Here is an 18,418-nt window from a genome sequence, read left to right as displayed (position 1 = left end):
GGAAATAAAATGTGGTTTATTTTTTTCGAGCAGATTATCAGAAATGAACCTAACCCGTTTTATTCCTAACCATCTTGAAACCTGAAACTGAAAATTTCTTGCATTTCCCCGTAAGTATATATTTTTTATTCCCCGATAGAGTTTAGATGGCTGACAAAAAGTTTACTTTTCGGTTATCCCCGATAAGAAAAATCTATTGGACATAAATCTGGGTGGTGTCGTTAAGTAGGTGGCTAGTTAGGCCCTATTCGCACGACAGCTTTTTCAACGCGCGTTAAAAAAGCGTTTGAATGACACAAATGTATAACCATATATGTATTCACACGACAGCGGTGGCGCTTTTTATCAAGCGTTGTTGGATTTTCGACTTTAAGCCTTGGTCATTAAATCGAATTTAGAGTGCGGACAGATTCAAGCGCTTTTTTAACGCGCGTTGAAAAAGCTGTCGTGCGATTGGGGGCTTAAGGTTAATTAGCGTTAGCGCTTTTGGAAAATAAGATTTCCGGCGATGTTTTCCAATCTGCTGAAGTATAGGTAAGTATAATTTTTTATAGTGTCGTCGGAGGTGATAAGTTAAGCAGTGCAATGCAGAACAAAAAGAATCTGCAATACTTTTACATACCGCTTCCCGGGTACAATTTAAGAAAATAGACCGTTTTATCGACCAGAAACCATCCCATATATATCCCACTCAAACAAATATTAACGGCCTATTCAAATAGGGGCTTTATTAATGGTCCACCCTGTATTTTTACTAACTTCGGCCCACGACTTACCTACTAACTTTAACTTAACACACACTCGTAGGAACTTATTACCATTTTAAATTTTAACCCTTAGTACCTACCTGTAAGTAGGTATGCCAAATTTCACCCGAAGTTGTTCAGGTTTTTTTGTGTGATTTACTAGCAAACATTGAGACATGCAAACCTTCACATTTATGATATGATATACCTACCTATTAATAGGGTTCATTATTCATTATATTAATGTGAATCAAATTTGTTTCATGCAATTATCTATGATAAAAAATAATGCGATAACACTAAAACGCGTACCTTTCCGTGGCATAAATCTTTTACTTAGAAACTAATATCAGGCACCGTAAAATACGTACGTACCTAGGTACCTATCTTGATTTTAAGCTCCGTATGTTCGTCGGTCAATAAGTTCCTTCAAAAATATAATTGCGTTTTATTACAAGCCTAATTTTCATATTATAGCTTTAGCACATAAATTGTTACATGCAAATTTTTGAAGTGCATTTTATGCTTGTGATTTTTATTATCGAACGAAAATCAAAAAATCAGGATTCGAATCGATGAAGTCACTAGAGTCACATCACTATTGCTGTTTTTAGCAACTGTAACCCCGGCTACTCACGTAACGATAAATCGTTGCGATAAAACTGTGCAGTCCGACTGTGCAGATAAATCGAACCGTGTGTATGACAAATCGCTACGATAATCGACATACACACGGTTCGATTTCTCTGCACAGTCGGACTGCACAGTTTTATCGCAACGATTTATCGTTACGTGAGTAGCCGGGGTTAATTTGATTAAAGAAAGCGGTACAGTTATTCAAAAACTCTGTTCTCTAAAGTTAGGCCCCAGTCGCACGACAGCTTAAAAAGCGTTGCGTTAAAACCCGACGTTGGCGCTTTTTTACCGTTTCCAATATTTGCGTTCATATGAACGCTTAAAAATCACTTGTGAGTCGTACTGCCACGTACGCATCTCAGCAAAGCCATACTTTATTTGCTATTACGACGTATTATTTGAATATAGCTTGAATATTTCAGGAATTTGTAAGCATAAGTTGACATTTTTAAGGTGAAACTGATAATAATCTTGACGATTGACACCAAAAATTGACACTTGACAGCCAACTGACAGCAGCGCCGGCGCTTTTTTAACGCTTGTGAGAACAGATACACGGAGTTCCGTATGCTCTATTCAATTTGAGGCCAACGCTCAACGCCGAAAATCGAACAGAGCTCGATAAAAAAGCGCCGCGCTTAAAAACCGCCTTCGTGTGAATACATACATGGTTATCCATTTGTGTCATTCAAACGCTTTTTTATCGCGCGTTGAAAAAGCTGCCGTGCGAACGGGGCCTTACGGTACCTAAATACTAGTATTACTCAAGCCTCGTTTATATGCTAAAATGCTATAAAGGACTTTTCTTATGGCGCCATTCATTTATTACGTAAGGACATTTATTGCGACCATGTCTTATTTTAGTTATTTTTTCTTACAGGGAGGTGGGGGGTGGCAGGTGGTGGCTTAATGCCGGCTACATACGTAACGATAAATCGTTGCGATAAAACTGTGCAGTCCGACTGTGCGATAAATCGAACGTTCCTAGTGCCTCCACACGCCTCCGATATCGGCGTCGATCGTCAGTTCTCCGCAGAAGCTCACGCAAGAAACATGTTATCCATGTCATCAAAGTTAATATGGAATTTTAGTTTTCTTAAATTTTCTAATGTTCCGCGCAACTTTCTTATTTTTTTTCTGTCATAAGAAACTTCTCCTGACAATAACCAAATAATGTATGACAATGTATACAGGCAGAGAGTGTGGAACTGCATCTTACCGAGCATCTTGAATAGATTTTCAAAGGATAATTACTAAAACTTATAGAAGGACGGACGAATAGACAAGCAAGAAATATTATTAAAAAATACCTAATTAAAATAAGAGGGCAGTATACCGAAATCACCGAATTATATGTCCTATTATGCTATAATGTACCTATAAAAAATATTAATTATGTATAAATATTTAAAATAAGACTCCTTAACTCAAAAAATCTTTTAAAGTTAAGATTAGTAGTTAAGCTTGATATTATATGATGTGCATATTTTACTGAAATAAACAGTTTAAATTTAAATTTATTTATTTTTTGCTTGACCAAGTTTAAGACAAAAAGGAATTAGCGAAATTGGTCCAGCCGTTCACGCGTGATGACGTGACCAAGAGAAATATGGATTCATTTTTATATTTTTCATTATTTACTTGAGGAACGAACGTGTGCACACAAGCAAGCTACGTGAAGTACTGCCGAAATGACCGATCGCCATCCACACGTAACGATAAAACTGTGCAGTTCGCTTCGACAACGATTTTTCTGATATAATTTGCAACTGCCACCGATCAACGATTTATCGTAACGATTTGTCGTACACACGGTTCGATTTATCTGCACAGTCGGACTGCACAGTTTTATCGCAACGATTTATCGTTACGTATGTAGCCGGCATAAGTAAGATCACAAAAATGCGCAAATTGAGACTAGGTAATAATTATGCTTTGAAAAATCGCGTGCATCCGCGCGAGTGCTGTTATAGAAGAACTTTAAAATGAAACCGAACTACAGGCACAAAATAAACGTTTCGTAAATATTTCTTCGAAAATCAAAATTAAAACAAACCCAAAGTACATTCATATTTTTTCCTTCCGATTTTTACATAATAAATATTACACGGGGGGAGGGGGTCCGCCTAATTCTTATTTTTTCTTACATAGGGGAGAGACCGGTCTAACATAAATCGTCTTACATAATACGCCTATGCTTCTTACGTCATACTAACCACCGTTTAAATATCCGCCCGTATTGAATTTACGCACTGTAGGTACTAGGTAGTATATAAATGGTCCAGTTACAATAGCAAAATAACTTAATAGAGTAGAAAAATGGCTCCAAATCCAAAACTCTCGCACTCGCTGCCCTCGCTGGTCACTTGCAAAAGCACATTTATACAGGTGATGCATTTTTTTTCTCCTTTTCGTCCAATCAACAAACTTGATACATTATTTTATACCTTTTCATAATTATGAAATAAATAGAATGGCTCTTTAATGTTGTTTTGAACTTTGTACATGTTATTTGTGCAATGTTTATGTTTAGCTGTTGTTTTTGTTATTGACACGCATAGTACGCAGTACGCATTGATATTAATTCCATTCATCTTTTGCTCCTAGTCTGGTTTTTCCATAAATTGCCAAGCATATTGTTTTAGATGAGTAATTATAATTATGTACGTGTGGTCTTTGATTACGCTTAGTTGTTAAGGGTTCCGAGCTCGTTCTTATACTGGTTGGCCTTACTAACGCCAAGCGCGCACCACGATTTTAATTTTTGCGACACGATTTTAGAATCGCGCTGTAATTTATCGCAGAAAATTCAGTGCGCGCACTGCGATGAAAAAGTCGACGATTTGTTCATTCTCGACATGGATGTCGTACCAGTCGCTTGTCGTGAAACAATATGCAATCGCTGTATGACTGAGTATTTATACCACAAAGGTGATCTCCTTCTATTTCTATAATTAAACGGTCAACATCTAGCGTCTCATCTTGTAATTCCATTGGAGAAACAGGTTCCGATATGTTGACGCTTGGAGAGCGAAATGCCGACTGAGGTCCCGGCTGCGATTTTATTATCGCAGTGCGCGCGGGGCCATACAGCTTCGTATGCTGCAATTCACTTTGCGACAATCGCGTCGCGCGCTGTCGCGGAAAAATGTAACAAATCACAATTTTAAAATCGCTGCGATTTTTTTGTCGCATATGCGCGCACCGCCATATAAACCCATACGTTACATTTCTGCGACTAAATTATCGCGCGACAAAAAATCGTGGTGCGCGCTTGGCTTTATTCGTATACGTCTTGTTAGGTCTTAAGCCAAGCGCGCACCACGATTTTTTGTCGCGCGATAATTTAGTCGCAGAAATGTAACGTATGGGTTTATATGGCGGTGCGCGCATATGCGACAAAAAAATCGCAGCGATTTTAAAATTGTGATTTGTTACATTTTTCCGCGACAGCGCGCGACGCGATTGTCGCAAAGTGAATTGCAGCATACGAAGCTGTATGGCCCCGCGCGCACTGCGATAATAAAATCGCAGCCGGGACCTCAGTCGGCATTTCGCTCTCCAAGCGTCAACATATCGGAACCTGTTTCTCCAATGGAATTACAAGATGAGACGCTAGATGTTGACCGTTTAATTATAGAAATAGAAGGAGATCACCTTTGTGGTATAAATACTCAGTCATACAGCGATTGCATATTGTTTCACGACAAGCGACTGGTACGACATCCATGTCGAGAATGAACAAATCGTCGACTTTTTCATCGCAGTGCGCGCACTGAATTTTCTGCGATAAATTACAGCGCGATTCTAAAATCGTGTCGCAAAAATTAAAATCGTGGTGCGCGCTTGGCGTAACACGCGTTTGAATTACTTAACGAACGCAACACAAGTGATCTTCTTGGGGATCATTTCCGAAAATAGTGCCTTCGCTTCGTTATTTTAATCTTCAAAATTTGAAGAGAAACCATGGAAGTGCTTTCTAACTAGAAAAATCTGTTACTGATGTACGGAATATAATTTCGATATTTACCACGAGCTTTTCTGTGAAGGAAAACAGCGTGAGGAAACTTGCATACATCCGCGGCGAAATTTAAAAGTGTATGTAAAGTCCCCAACCCACACTGGCCCAACGTGGGGGCTATAGCCTAAACCCTTTCGCATTAGAGGAGGCCTGTACCCAGCAGTGGGACGTATATAGGCTAAATTATACTATAGTATAAATAAATAAAAAAAAAAATAAATAAATATTGGGGACATCTTACACAGATCAACCTAGCCCCAAACTAAGCAAAGTTTGTACTATGGGTGCTAGGCGACGATATATATACTTATATAGATAAATACATACTTATATACATAGAAAACACCCATGACTCAGGAACAAATATTAGTGTTCATCACACAAATAAATGCCCTTAATGTAAATGAACGTATTTTTTGTTTTAAAGTTGAGTGAGTTAGTTGAGTTAGTTGTAGTTAGTGGAGCCAACTTTGTCAGTAGGTACAAAAAAAAATTAGTTCAGTATTTATCTCTGGGAAACCAGACAAAGTATCGTCAGGCGCGAAATTGAAAATTTGTGTAGAAGGTGGCTTACAAGAGTATACCTACCAGATACATCCATCTCATTGACCATAGCGTTAGCGAGGGTCTCAGTTTCAACTCGGACATTTTATTTGCTTTCGTGTCTCCGGATGTTCTCCTTTACGGTGCTGAAATTGGATGCGGCGACGATGGGCAAGCGTGATTAGCGTGACAGAGTCAGGTTAACGCTGTCTCGCTTGCACAACTCATCAGGAGTGAAGCAGTCGTAAAAGACCTCATTCGCACAAGCGCTTTTACAACGCGTGTTAAAAAGCGTTTGAATGGCACGAATGGATACATGTATTTATTCACACGGTGGCGGCGGCACTTTCTATTAAGCGTTGTTGAATTTTCGACTTTAAACGTCGGTCGTTAAATCTAATTTTGCGAGCGGACGGATTCAAACGCTTTTTTTACGCGCGTTGAAAAAGCGCTCTTTAGCATGAGCCCTAAGGCCCCGTCGCACGGCAGCTTTTTCAACGCGCGTTAAAAAAGCGTTTGAATGACACAAATGGATAACCATGTATGTATTCACACGAAGGCGGTTTTTAAGCGCGGCGCTTTTTTATCGAGCACTGTTCGATTTTCGGCGTTGAGCATTGGCGTCAAATTGAATAGAACATACGGAACTCCGTGTATCTGTTCTCACAAGCGTTAAAAAAGCGCCGGCGCTGCTGTCAGTTGGCTGTCAAGTGTCAATTTTTGGTGTCAATCGTCAAGATTATTATTAGTTTCACTTTAAAAATGTCAACTTATGCTTACAAATTCCTGAAATATTCAAGCTATATTCAAATAATACGTCGTAATAGCAAATAAAGTATGGCTTTGCTGAGATGCGTACGTGGCAGTACGACTCACAAGTGATTTTTAAGCGTTCATATGAACACAAATATTGGAAACGGTAAAAAAGCGCGCAACGTCGGGTTTTAACGCAACGCTTTTTAAGCTGTCGTGGGGCCTAAAGCCCGCTCCACACTCGTGGAAAACCGAAATTCGCAAATTGCGGGGATTTTTCTCTGTCACTCTAATTACGCCGTCATCGGAGTAAAAGAGAAAGATCCCCGCAATTTGCGAACTTCGATTTTCGCGGTTATAGCCCTGGCTCGCGTGGAGGAGTGGTTTTTTGGGCACGAGTCAAAGGGGCTCGCGAGATGCCGAGCCGAGCCACGAGCCGCGAATGTAAATGTAAAAATCGATTACCTATTCTTCCATTCATTTGACTACTGGCAGCACACACATGAAATGTCAAAAGTCGATCAATACATATACATTGACATTTATCTTCAAAACATAACCTAAAAAACATTATTAAAAACATATAAATGTTATGGTAGGGATAGTTGGACCCTGAAAAGAAACAACATCAGAAAACACAATGTTTTTAACAAGGAAAAATATGAGTCAATTATTGACAAAAACTTTGAAGACGGCGCAATATACGAAACTACGAACGCAAACTACAACTCCTACTTCTAATGAAGATTCTGTTAATTATTGTGCAAATATAGTAAAGTAATTTACTTTTTTAATTTACTTTCTTTGTGATCTCTCAGATAAACAACGTATTCTGGTACTTCTGTCTTCTTTCACAGATAGATCGCATGATTATGAAAATTTTCTGGCGACACTACTTATGACAAAAGCTCTCCGGTCACCGGCGCTAGTGATAAGAGCATTCAATGTAGAAATTGCCAGGGTGCAAGACCAAACCACTGACCCACAAATTGCAATGATGCGGATGCAATTTTGGCAGGACACTTTGAAGGACATTTATAAGACAGATCAAAGTCTTCGTCAGGTTCCAGCTAATCCTGTTGCTCAAGAGTTATTTAAGGTAAAATCATTTTCTACTTTATGCATGTAACTTCAATCCAAATATCTAATATTCTCTTTTATAGGTTCATTTTCCGTTTCATCAAAATTCTCTTAATTTGATGTGAAGAGAATTTCAAAGAAACTTATAATAGATTAAATCACTGATATCAAATGAATCAGTAAATACCTTTATGTTGTAGGTCTGTAGTGTCTACAAGATACCAAAGAGAAATTTACAAAAACTCATTGACTCAAGACAGAGGTTAATGAAAGCAAAATATTTTGGCAGTCTGACTGATTTAGAGAAATACACTGATGACAGCGTATCAGCAATATATTATACAATGCTCTGGCTGGCGGGCGTTCAAAACTTGCATGCTGATCATGCTGCATCCCATTTAGGTAAAGCCCAAGGACTCGCCAATATGCTAAGGTATGTGTTACAGTTTGCTTTTTTACTAGGCAAGCAGGGAAGAGAAAAACCCAGACACAGGCTTTTTGGAGCAATTGAAAGAATAAGTAGAAGTTGTGTCATATCATAAAGTCAAAGAGCTGGTGCAAGATAGGGAAAGCTGGAAGATACTCCACCAACAAGAGAATAACTCTTAAGCTAATAATGAGGTAATTTGTATAATGGAAATTATACTTTCCTTCCTTTTCCTTTTTAACCCTTTAACTGCCAGAGTCTGATATATAAGACATTTCATATCCAGCTCATTTCGCTACTGTCTGATAATTAAGACAAAGATCTGATTTGGTTTTTACAGCACATTTATAACTCCCGTAACTATGCCAACCTTACTCTGCGTGGTACAATTACTGTCGGTGGCGACACAAGCACGCTCGATCAAAAATTGCTGGCGGGTAAAAGGTTAAATATACCTCCATTAAGAGAAGTATTTTTAAATGGCTACAATATAATGATTATTTTTTGATTCATTACAGGTCTATACCTATGTCTAGTCAATATAAAATGGTATATGTACCCATGGATTTATTAATGAAGCATGATGTTTCTCAAGAAGATGTGCTGAGATGTCGGGATAGTGAGAACATGAGAAATTGTGCATATGAAATTGCAACCTCAGCAAATAATCATCTTAAAAAGGTAAAACATGTATTTTTTTTTATTTAAGACTCTTAAGTGTCTGGATGTTTTGCCACCCCCACCATCACCAGATTCTGTTTTATGGGACACAGTCCAGCATGTGTCTCAACTCCCAATCCCAACTAGTCTTATTCTAATTTGGTTCTTTTTTTTGCAGGCAAGAAAAATAGATGTGCCGAAATTAGCTAATCAAATATTTCTACCAGCTGTAGCAGTAAACAACTATCTAAAAAAGCTCCAGAAGTGCAATTTTAACGTGTTTGACAGATCACTAGTTCAAGGAAGTGCTACTTTACCTCTTATTTACTATTTTATGAGACTCTTAAACAAGTATTGACTGTGTTATGTGTAATAGGTAAAATAGTAGAAAGTGTTAAAGTTAATTTAATAAAGTGACCTGAAAAAATCTGTATTTATATATAAACTGCTAACATGTTTTAATGCGGTAAACAGGGGATCACTGACTCTACTAACAAGGAAGGGTACCCAACTGTCCGACTCCGATTTGATTTATTTTGATATATGTTATAGAGTAGTGTAAAATAACGGATACGTATTTTTTTTTAGCTGCCCAAACTCAACCTGTTAGGAGAAAATGGCCTTCAAAGTACTGAAAATTGACCAAACCTTCTAATTTCTATGAAAAACTTTTTTCAAAAAAATTGATAATTAACATATAACGAAACCAGTAATTAATTACCAATTTTTTTGAAAAAAGTTTTTCATAGAAATTAGAAGGTTTGGTCAATTTTCAGTACTTTGAAGGCCATTTTCTCCTACATATAGTAGACTCAAACCAAACGGACGACCAGGGTCTTCTCATTCACGCTCGCATGGCTGAAGGTGGGATGAGAGAGATAGAGATATGATCCTAGTCGTCCGTTTGGTTTGGGTTTACTATAACAGGTTGAGTTTGGGCAGCTAAAAAAAAATACGTGTCCGTTATTTTAGACTACTCTATAACATATATCAAAATAAATCAAATCGGAGTCGGACAGTTGGGTACCCTTCCTTGTAAGCTAACGACACGGACAGGTATTTAAAAAAGGGGGCCATTACGTACTGTATTTTGGATTTAAGTACCTTTAGTTTTTATGTTGCTGGATTGGTCAATCTATGCGTCCAAAGTTAAAACATCCGTTTTTGTTTTGAGTTCCAGGGGGCCGATTTTTGAAATTCGACCACTCGATTTTGTGTATTTCGTTAAATGATATCTCCACTACTAGGCGTTTAAATTCTACTAATAGAATTTAAATCGAGTGGTCAATACCACTAGATTCCAAATTTCGGTCGCTCGTATTTCAAAAATTAGCATTTCGCAGTTTTCCACCGATTTTCGAGTGACGAAATCGAGCGATCGAAATTCAAAAATCGGTCCCCAGCAACATAAACACTTAGTTTGATGTTATCACGATTATTTAGCAGTGGCGCTAGTGTGCACATTGATGGGCTCTTAAAAGCAGGGGCGTATTTAGAAATTTAGCGCCCCGGGCCGATACGTTTCATCGCCCCAGAAGTCAAGGAAGAAAAACAAAATGCAATCCGCCAGGGGCGCCATACGGCCCATATGCCGCCCCTGGCGGATTGGCGCCCCGGGCCATGGCCCGGATGACCCTAGGGTAAATACGCCCCTGCTTAAAAGGAATGTGCCATGTGGTATAGCTTGCAAGAAAAACAGCGGGGGCGGTATGAAGTGTGCGGGCGGCGAACCCCCCTGGAGCCTCCCGCGGGCCGGACGCTTTAGGTGTCGGCGGGCCGGAACGCGTTGCGTCGCGGGCCGGGGTTTGTGGCGAGCCCTGAGGGGCTACCGCGAAAACCGAAATTCGCAAATTGCGGGGATCTTTCTCTTTTACTCCAATGAAGGCGTAATTAGAGTGACAGAGAAAAATCCCCGCAATTTGAAAACTTCGATTTTCGCGGTTATAGCCCTGATATAGGAGGCAAACTAGCAGATGAATCGCTTGATAGTAAGCGATTACCGTCGCCCAGACACCCGCAACACTAAGAGAGGTTGTAATGCGTTATCAGCCTTTAATGGGAGGATGTGCGCTCTTTTCTTTTTTTCGCCTGCTCGTTTGCCTCCTATTCTCCTATAGCATAAAAAACCGGGCAAGTGCGAGTCGGACTCGCGCACGAAGGGTTCCGTACCATAATGCAAAAAAAAAAAACAAAAAAAAGCAAAAAGAAAACGGTCACCCATCCAAGTACTGACCCCTCCCGACGTTGCTTAACTTTGGTCAAAAATCACGTTTGTTGTATGGGAGCCCCATTTAAATCATTATTTTATTCTGTTTTTAACCGACTTCCAAATCCCAAAGGAGGAGGTTATCAATTCGGTTGTATGTTTTTTATTTTTATTTTTATTTTTTTTATTTTTTATGTTTGTTACTCCATATCTCCGTCATTACTGGACCGATTTTGAAAAATATTTTTTTGATTGTATGTATATGCATACAGATTGGTCCCGTTTTTGTCAAAATCCAGTTCTGATGATGGGATCCATGAGGAATCGACGGAACTCCTCAAATCTTAAAGGCATACATATGGTGATTTTTGTGTTTTTATCAACAAATCAAGCATATACATTCAAAAACGTGACATTTGATGAAGTGGAACTGCTGATGATGATCAGATGATCAGAACGGAACTCTTCAACGACGCATAGTTCACCTTTGGCGATTTGTCCTCTTCGTTATGTTTGTTAAGCAAGTTAAGTTTTTAAGCCACAATTTTATCAAGCTTGAGTTCTGATGATGGGATCCATGAGAAATCGAGGGAACTCCTCAAATTTTAAAGGCATGCGTATAGAGATTTTTGTATTTTCATCAGAAAATCAAGCATTTTCATTAAAAACTGTCGCATTTGATGAAGTGGAACTGCTGATGATGATCAGAACGGAACTCTTCAACGACGCATAGTTCACGTTTGGCGATTTGTCCTGTTCGTTATGTTTGTTAAGCAAGTTTAGTTTTTAAGCCACATTTCTGTCAAGCTCGAGTTCTGATGATGGGATCCATGAGAAATCGAGGGAACTCCTCAAATTTTAAAGGCATGCGTATAGAGATTTTTGTATTTTCATCAGAAAATCAAGCATTTTCATTAAAAACTGTCGCATTTGATGAAGTGGAACTGCTGATGATGATCAGAACAGAACTCTTCAACGACGCATAGTACATGTTTGGTGATTTCGAATTTCGATTTTGACTTGGACTGGGACCCGGACTCATACCCGGATCCGGTTCGGACCCGGACTCGGACCCGGACCCGGACCCGGACTCGGACCCGGACCCGGACTTGGACCGGGACTCGGACCCGGACTCTGACTCAGAGACCCGGACCTTGACCCGGAAAACCACTATGATACCTAAACTAAATAAACCACTATGATTACCTACCATAAAATGTGGGTATGATGATGCCAAACCCCTCCCGCTCAAACTCCCGTACACCGCACCGTATGCGCCGTTAAGTGGGTTAGGTTAGGTTTGAACTGCGATCCTCACAGAACCGAACAAAAGTGGGTTAGGTTTGGTTAGAACTGCGAGTCTTGTAGAAACGAAATGCTACTATAAAAGTGGGTTTGATTAGGTTCGAACTGCGATCCTCACAGAACCGAACTGCTATCAGAGAAGTGGGTTAGGTTAGGCTAGATAACTACGACCCTTACGGAAACGAAATGCTACTAGAAAGTAGGTACTGGTTTTACCTCCTTTTCTACATAGTGCACCGTCTACCATAATCTTTCACCGGGCCCCATAGAAGTCAGTTTTTTTTTCTTAAAAATTATTAGTATTTGTTGTTATAGCGGCAACAGAAATACATCATCTGTGAAAATTTCAACTGTCTAGCTATCACGGTTCGTGAGATACAGCCTGGTGACAGACGGACGGACGGACGGACGGACAGCGAAGTCTTAGTAATAGGGTCCCGTTTTACCCTTTGGGTACGGAACCCTAAAAATGGTCATGAATGGTATGCATACCATTTTTTCGTTTATTCTGAACAGTTCAGCCCATACAACCATTTCCAGTCGCCGTTACGACGCGGTGTAGACACATCTTGTGTCGACACCGTCTGTTTCGGTCACAATTCCAGTCGCAGAGTCGTCGCCGTGTCGACACAGTTACCAGAAATGGGGAAGGGTCGACACATGACACAAAGTGACATAAAGTGTGGTCGCCGTGTGCACACATTGTTACGAGTTTGCGACTACTTTATGCCAAAATCATTCGTTCATTCGTTCATTTTGTTCCTGTCAAATGGAAACTGTCAGATGGAAAAATAGTTAAATAAAAATAAGTGACATTAATACGCCATCTCTAAAACGGATTACAAGACGTAATTATATATTGTTTGCATTTATATTACAATAGGACTTAAATTATTATGGGGAATTAAACTGCTCGAGTGATTTGATAAACTAAGTGTAATATAATCAACGCGCCACCGCATTGTTTTAGTTTAGCCGGAAATGAAATTGTTTACTTCTCAGTGCCTGTGTTCATAACTATATTATTTTATGCATTTTTAGTACTTCGATGCGTATACTATACTTAAATAACAGAAATAACGCTTTACATACTACGAAACTGGTTAATTATGATGTATAAATATGGTTTAAGGCTGAGAAATATTGCAGTCACAAAGTAGTCGCAAATGTTTCGACTTTGTGTCGACTCTGTGTAGACACATGACACGCGCTGTCAAAAGTAATAACAAAGTTACTGGATTTGCAAAATGGCTCCTTGTGTTCATTTGTTTTCAGATATTCTCAAAGTGTAAAAATGCCGTGGTCAGAGATGGGACTTAATAGATTGAACTGTTTATTCGACTAATTAATGGAATAATAAAAGTTAATCCTCAAATTTTAATCGCGATTAGTTTAGTCGACCTAACATAGATTGAAATTGAATTAATCTGAATATTAATCGAATAAATTATCGATTAAATCTCGGTTGGAAGTTGAGAGGGGGCCGTTTTTGTACGTAAAAATAATAGAAATGTCTTGCATGCAGATGGTAGCCAAACACTTTGTCATAAAAGTCGAGATGGGTGTCGATTTATAGGTTTTAGGGAGTGCCGATTTCGAAAATGATGACCATTTTGGAATCCAAAATGGCGGCCATGCAGTGTGTCATAAAAGTCGTCATGGATGTCGTTTTATACGTTTTAGGGGGCCCCAATTTTGAAAATGATGACCATTTTGGAATCCAAAATGGCGGCCATGCACTATGCCATAAAAGTCGTCATGGGTGTCGTTTTATAGGTTTTAGGAGGCGCAGATTTAGAAAATGATGACCATTTTGAAATCCAAAATGGCGGCCATGCACTATGTCATAAAAGTTGTCATGGGTGTCGTTTTATAGGTTTTGGGGGGCGCAGATTTAGAAAAAGATGACCATTTTGGATTCTAAAAATAATAAAAGTCGTCATGGGTGTCGTTTTATAGGTTTTAGGGGGCGTAGATTTCGAAAACGATGACCATTTTGGATTCCAAGATGGCGGCCATGCACTATGTCATAAAAGTCGTCATGGATGTCGTTTTATAGGTTTTAGGGGGCCCCGCTTTCGAAAATGATGACCATTTTGTAATCCAGAATGGCGGCCATGCACTATGTCATAAAAGTCGTCATGGGTGTCGTTTTATAGGTTTTGGGGGGCGCAGATTTCGAAAATGATAACCATTTTCGATTCCGAAATGGCGGCCATACACTATGTCATAAAAAGTCGTCATGGATGTCGTTTTATAGGTTTTAGGGGGCCCCGATTTAGAAAATGATGACCATTTTGAAATCCAAAATGGCGGCCATGCACTATGTCATAAAAGTCGTCATGGATGTCGTTTTATAGGTTTTAGGGGGCCCCGCTTTCGAAAATGATGACCATTTTGGAATCCAGAATGGCGGCCATGCACTATGTCATAAAAGTCGTCATGGGTGTCGTTTTATAGGTTTTGGGGAGCGCAGATTTCGAAAATGATAACCATTTTCGATTTCGAAATGGCGGCCATGTACTATGTCATAAAAATCGTCATGGATGTCGTTTTATAGGTTTTAGGGGGCCCCGATTTAGAAAATGATGACCAATTTGAAATCCAAAATGGCGGTCATGCACTATGTCATAAATGTCGTCATGGGTGTCGTTTTATAGGTTTTGGGGGGCGCATATTTAGAAAATGATGACCATTTTGGATTCCAAAATGGCGGCCATGCACTATGTCATAAAAGTTGTCATGGGTGTCGTTTTATAGGTTTTGGGGGGCGCAGATTTAGAAAATGATGACCATTTTGGATTCTAAAAATAATAAAAGTCGTCATGGGTGTCGTTTTATAGGTTTTAGGGGGCGTAGATTTCGAAAACGATGACCATTTTGGATTCCAAGATGGCGGCCATGCACTATGTCATAAAAGTCGTCATGGATGTCGTTTTATAGGTTTTAGGGGGCCCCGCTTTCGAAAATGATGACCATTTTGTAATCCAGAATGGCGGCCATGCACTATGTCATAAAAGTCGTCATGGGTGTCGTTTTATAGGTTTTGGGGGGCGCAGATTTCGAAAATGATAACCATTTTCGATTCCGAAATGGCGGCCATACACTATGTCATAAAAAGTCGTCATGGATGTCGTTTTATAGGTTTTAGGGGGCCCCGATTTAGAAAATGATGACCATTTTGAAATCCAAAATGGCGGCCATGCACTATGTCATAAAAGTCGTCATGGATGTCGTTTTATAGGTTTTAGGGGGCCCCGCTTTCGAAAATGATGACCATTTTGGAATCCAGAATGGCGGCCATGCACTATGTCATAAAAGTCGTCATAGGTGTCGTTTTATAGGTTTTGGGGGGCGCAGATTTCGAAAATGATAACCATTTTCGATTCCGAAATGGCGGCCATGCACTATGTCATAAAAATCGTCATGGATGTCGTTTTATAGGTTTTAGGGGGCCCCGATTTAGAAAATGATGACCAATTTGAAATCCAAAATGGCGGCCATGCACTATGTCATAAATGTCGTCATGGGTGTCGTTTTATAGGTTTTGGGGGGCGCATATTTAGAAAATGATGACCATTTTGGATTCCAAAATGGCGGCCATGCACTATGTCATAAAAGTCGTCATGGATGTCGTTTTATAGGTTTTAGGGGACGCAGATTTCGAAAATGATGGCCATTTTGGAATCCAAAATGCCGGCCATGCACTATGTCATAAAAGTTGTCATGGGTGTCGTTTTATAGGTTTTAGGGGGCCCTGATTTCGAAAATGATGACCATTTTGGAATCCAAAATGGCGGCCATGCACTATGTCATAAAAGTTGTCATGGGTGTCGTTTTATAGGTTTTAGGGGGGCCCTGATTTCGAAAATGATAACCATTTTGGAATCCAAGATGGCGGCCATGCACTATGTTAAAAGTCGACATGGATGTCGTTTTATTGGTCATGGTCATCATTTTCGAATTCTGCACTCCCCAAAACCTATAAAACGATATCCATGACGACTTTTATGACAAAGTGCACGGCGCACATCTTGGATTCCAAACTGGTCATCATTTTCGAAATCGGCACTTCCTAAAACCTATAAAACGATATTCATGACGACTTTTATGACAAAATACGTAGCCGCCATCTTGGATTATAAAATCATCATCGTTTTCGAATTCTGTACTCCCTAAAACCTATAAATCGACATCCGTGACGACGCAAGTTATCTTTATTTTCAGATCTAACAAATTGCTACAGAATACAAAGGACAAAAAAGAAGCGAGGAGGTAATGAAACAAGCAAAATTACAGATGATTCCTCGACGCAATTGGATGCTTCTTAAATTGTGTCCAGATTTTTTTGTCATAAAAGTTTTTATTTTTCACATATTACTCTCACAAGTTCCGTGACATTTCGACCTTGTAATTTTTTAAGTAAATGTTTTTGTTTATCTATGAGGATCTCAATAGAATAATATAATATAATCAAGGTATGTTTATATTTGATGATTGAAATAGTAACGCAAAAAAAAATATATATTTGTGTCTTATATTCCTGCCCAAGAGTTTTATTTTTCCTTTTCCTTCTACACAAGGTTGGCCAAGTAATAAGAATTTAGGGCTCTCAATTTTATTTTGACTTCTACAACAGTAAAGCTACGAGGCCATGTTTGGTATCGTTTTCGTATTAAATTCGCAGTACCAAATTTAGTTATGGTATCACATTGACACCATTCCAAAGTAAAAACATATAAACTTATTAAAATACTTTCTTTTAAACTCCTCTTCACGCTTAAACTGCTGAACAGTTTTAATTTAAATTTAATACACATATATTTTGAGTCCCGAGACAGGACATAATAAGTTATCTCAAAAATCATCCTTTAAAGGTGTAAAATGAGGTGTAGGGGGGAATTCAGAATTGACTTCTTGAAGTTAATACTGTTTAAGTTTAGGTTTGAAGTCATGTTTTTTTATCATTTTTAACTAAATCAAAGATGTAGACAATCCCAAATTTAATATAAATCGGTTCAGCGGTTATTGATTTCCCGTACAAATTTCCACGCCACTTTTCACACCTTCAAAAGATGATTTTGGTTATAAGATCTATCCTATGTCCTGTTCCGGGACGCAAACTATTTCTATACCAAATTTCAACGAAATCGGTTCAGCGGTTAAGTGTCAAGAGGAGTTTAAAAAAAACCGGCCAAGTGCGAGTCGGACTCAAGTATTAAGGGTTCCGTACATTAAGTCCGACTCGCGCTTGACTGCACATTTCTAATAGGTTTTCCTGTCATCTATAGGTAAAGAACTATTTTGTGTATTCAGACGGACAGGCATACAGACGCACGAGTGATCCTATAAGGATTCCGTTTTTTGCTTTTGAGGTACGGAACCCTAAAAAGATTTTTTTTAATTTTGTGGAATGGTGTCAATGTGATACCCTAAATGGATTCAGCAACCCAGATTTATACGAAAACGATACCATACACGGCCTGGCACCTTCACTGATGTAGATATATCAAGATAAAATTGAGAGCCCTAAATAAACTTTCAAGAGCGGATATCTCAAAAACTATTCAACATATCAAAAAAATTGACTGAATAAACTTGTAAAAAATTAAATTAACTTTCATTTTGTATAAGTAGCCATGTCGCTAAGATGCATAGTTTCCGAGATATGATCGAAACCCGGAAAATGGGACCTTCAAAGCCCCTTCTCTTCCCCCCGCTCAAGGGCTACGGCCGGGGACTTTTGATATGTTCACCTCCTAACTTGTCCAAACCAAGTTACAGAGTCAAAAATTGTGTTCCGAGCATTTCCCTTTACAACTTTTTTGAGCATTCGTTGCCTGACCTAGTAGCGTATTGCATTTCTTTAAAAACTTTTCTGTAAAAGGTTGACGGGTGTTGGGTGTTTATATGGTTTTGATCGATTTTTATCATTCGCATCGCCCATGATGACTTACTAGAATTACGAGCACACGAGACACTAATAGTAGTTTGACAAACTTTGGTTTTCAAGAGGTATTTTATATTGACATTTGCTGTCA

The 18,418-nt window shown here is 39.0% G+C and overlaps 1 protein-coding gene across 3 annotated transcripts in view; it reads left to right on the top strand.

The window, feature by feature from the left end:
- Positions 1 to 7,221: 7,221 nt before the first annotated feature.
- LOC134663837 (NADH dehydrogenase (ubiquinone) complex I, assembly factor 6) overlaps positions 7,222 to 18,418 on the top strand; it is a 127,156-nt gene continuing 115,959 nt past the window's right edge. The window contains exons 1-5 of one of the 3 annotated variants that reach the window (XM_063520350.1): positions 7,222 to 7,476; positions 7,561 to 7,798; positions 7,980 to 8,212; positions 8,725 to 8,887; positions 9,045 to 9,265. In XM_063520350.1, coding sequence (XP_063376420.1) covers positions 7,340 to 7,476; positions 7,561 to 7,798; positions 7,980 to 8,212; positions 8,725 to 8,887; positions 9,045 to 9,224 — 951 coding nt within the window. In that variant the 5' untranslated portion in view covers positions 7,222 to 7,339 and the 3' untranslated portion in view covers positions 9,225 to 9,265. Of the gene's footprint in view, positions 7,477 to 7,556; positions 7,799 to 7,979; positions 8,213 to 8,724; positions 8,888 to 9,044; positions 9,288 to 18,418 lie in introns of those variants that run through there. The other 2 variants (XM_063520349.1, XM_063520351.1) reach the window with 2 other exon arrangements.

Source organism: Cydia fagiglandana, chromosome 4 (assembly GCF_963556715.1).
Source record: "Cydia fagiglandana chromosome 4, ilCydFagi1.1, whole genome shotgun sequence".
Taxonomy (NCBI): Eukaryota; Metazoa; Arthropoda; class Insecta; order Lepidoptera; family Tortricidae; genus Cydia; species Cydia fagiglandana.
Note: the sequence above shows the minus strand (reverse complement) of the source record. Positions and strands in the feature narration are given on the sequence as shown.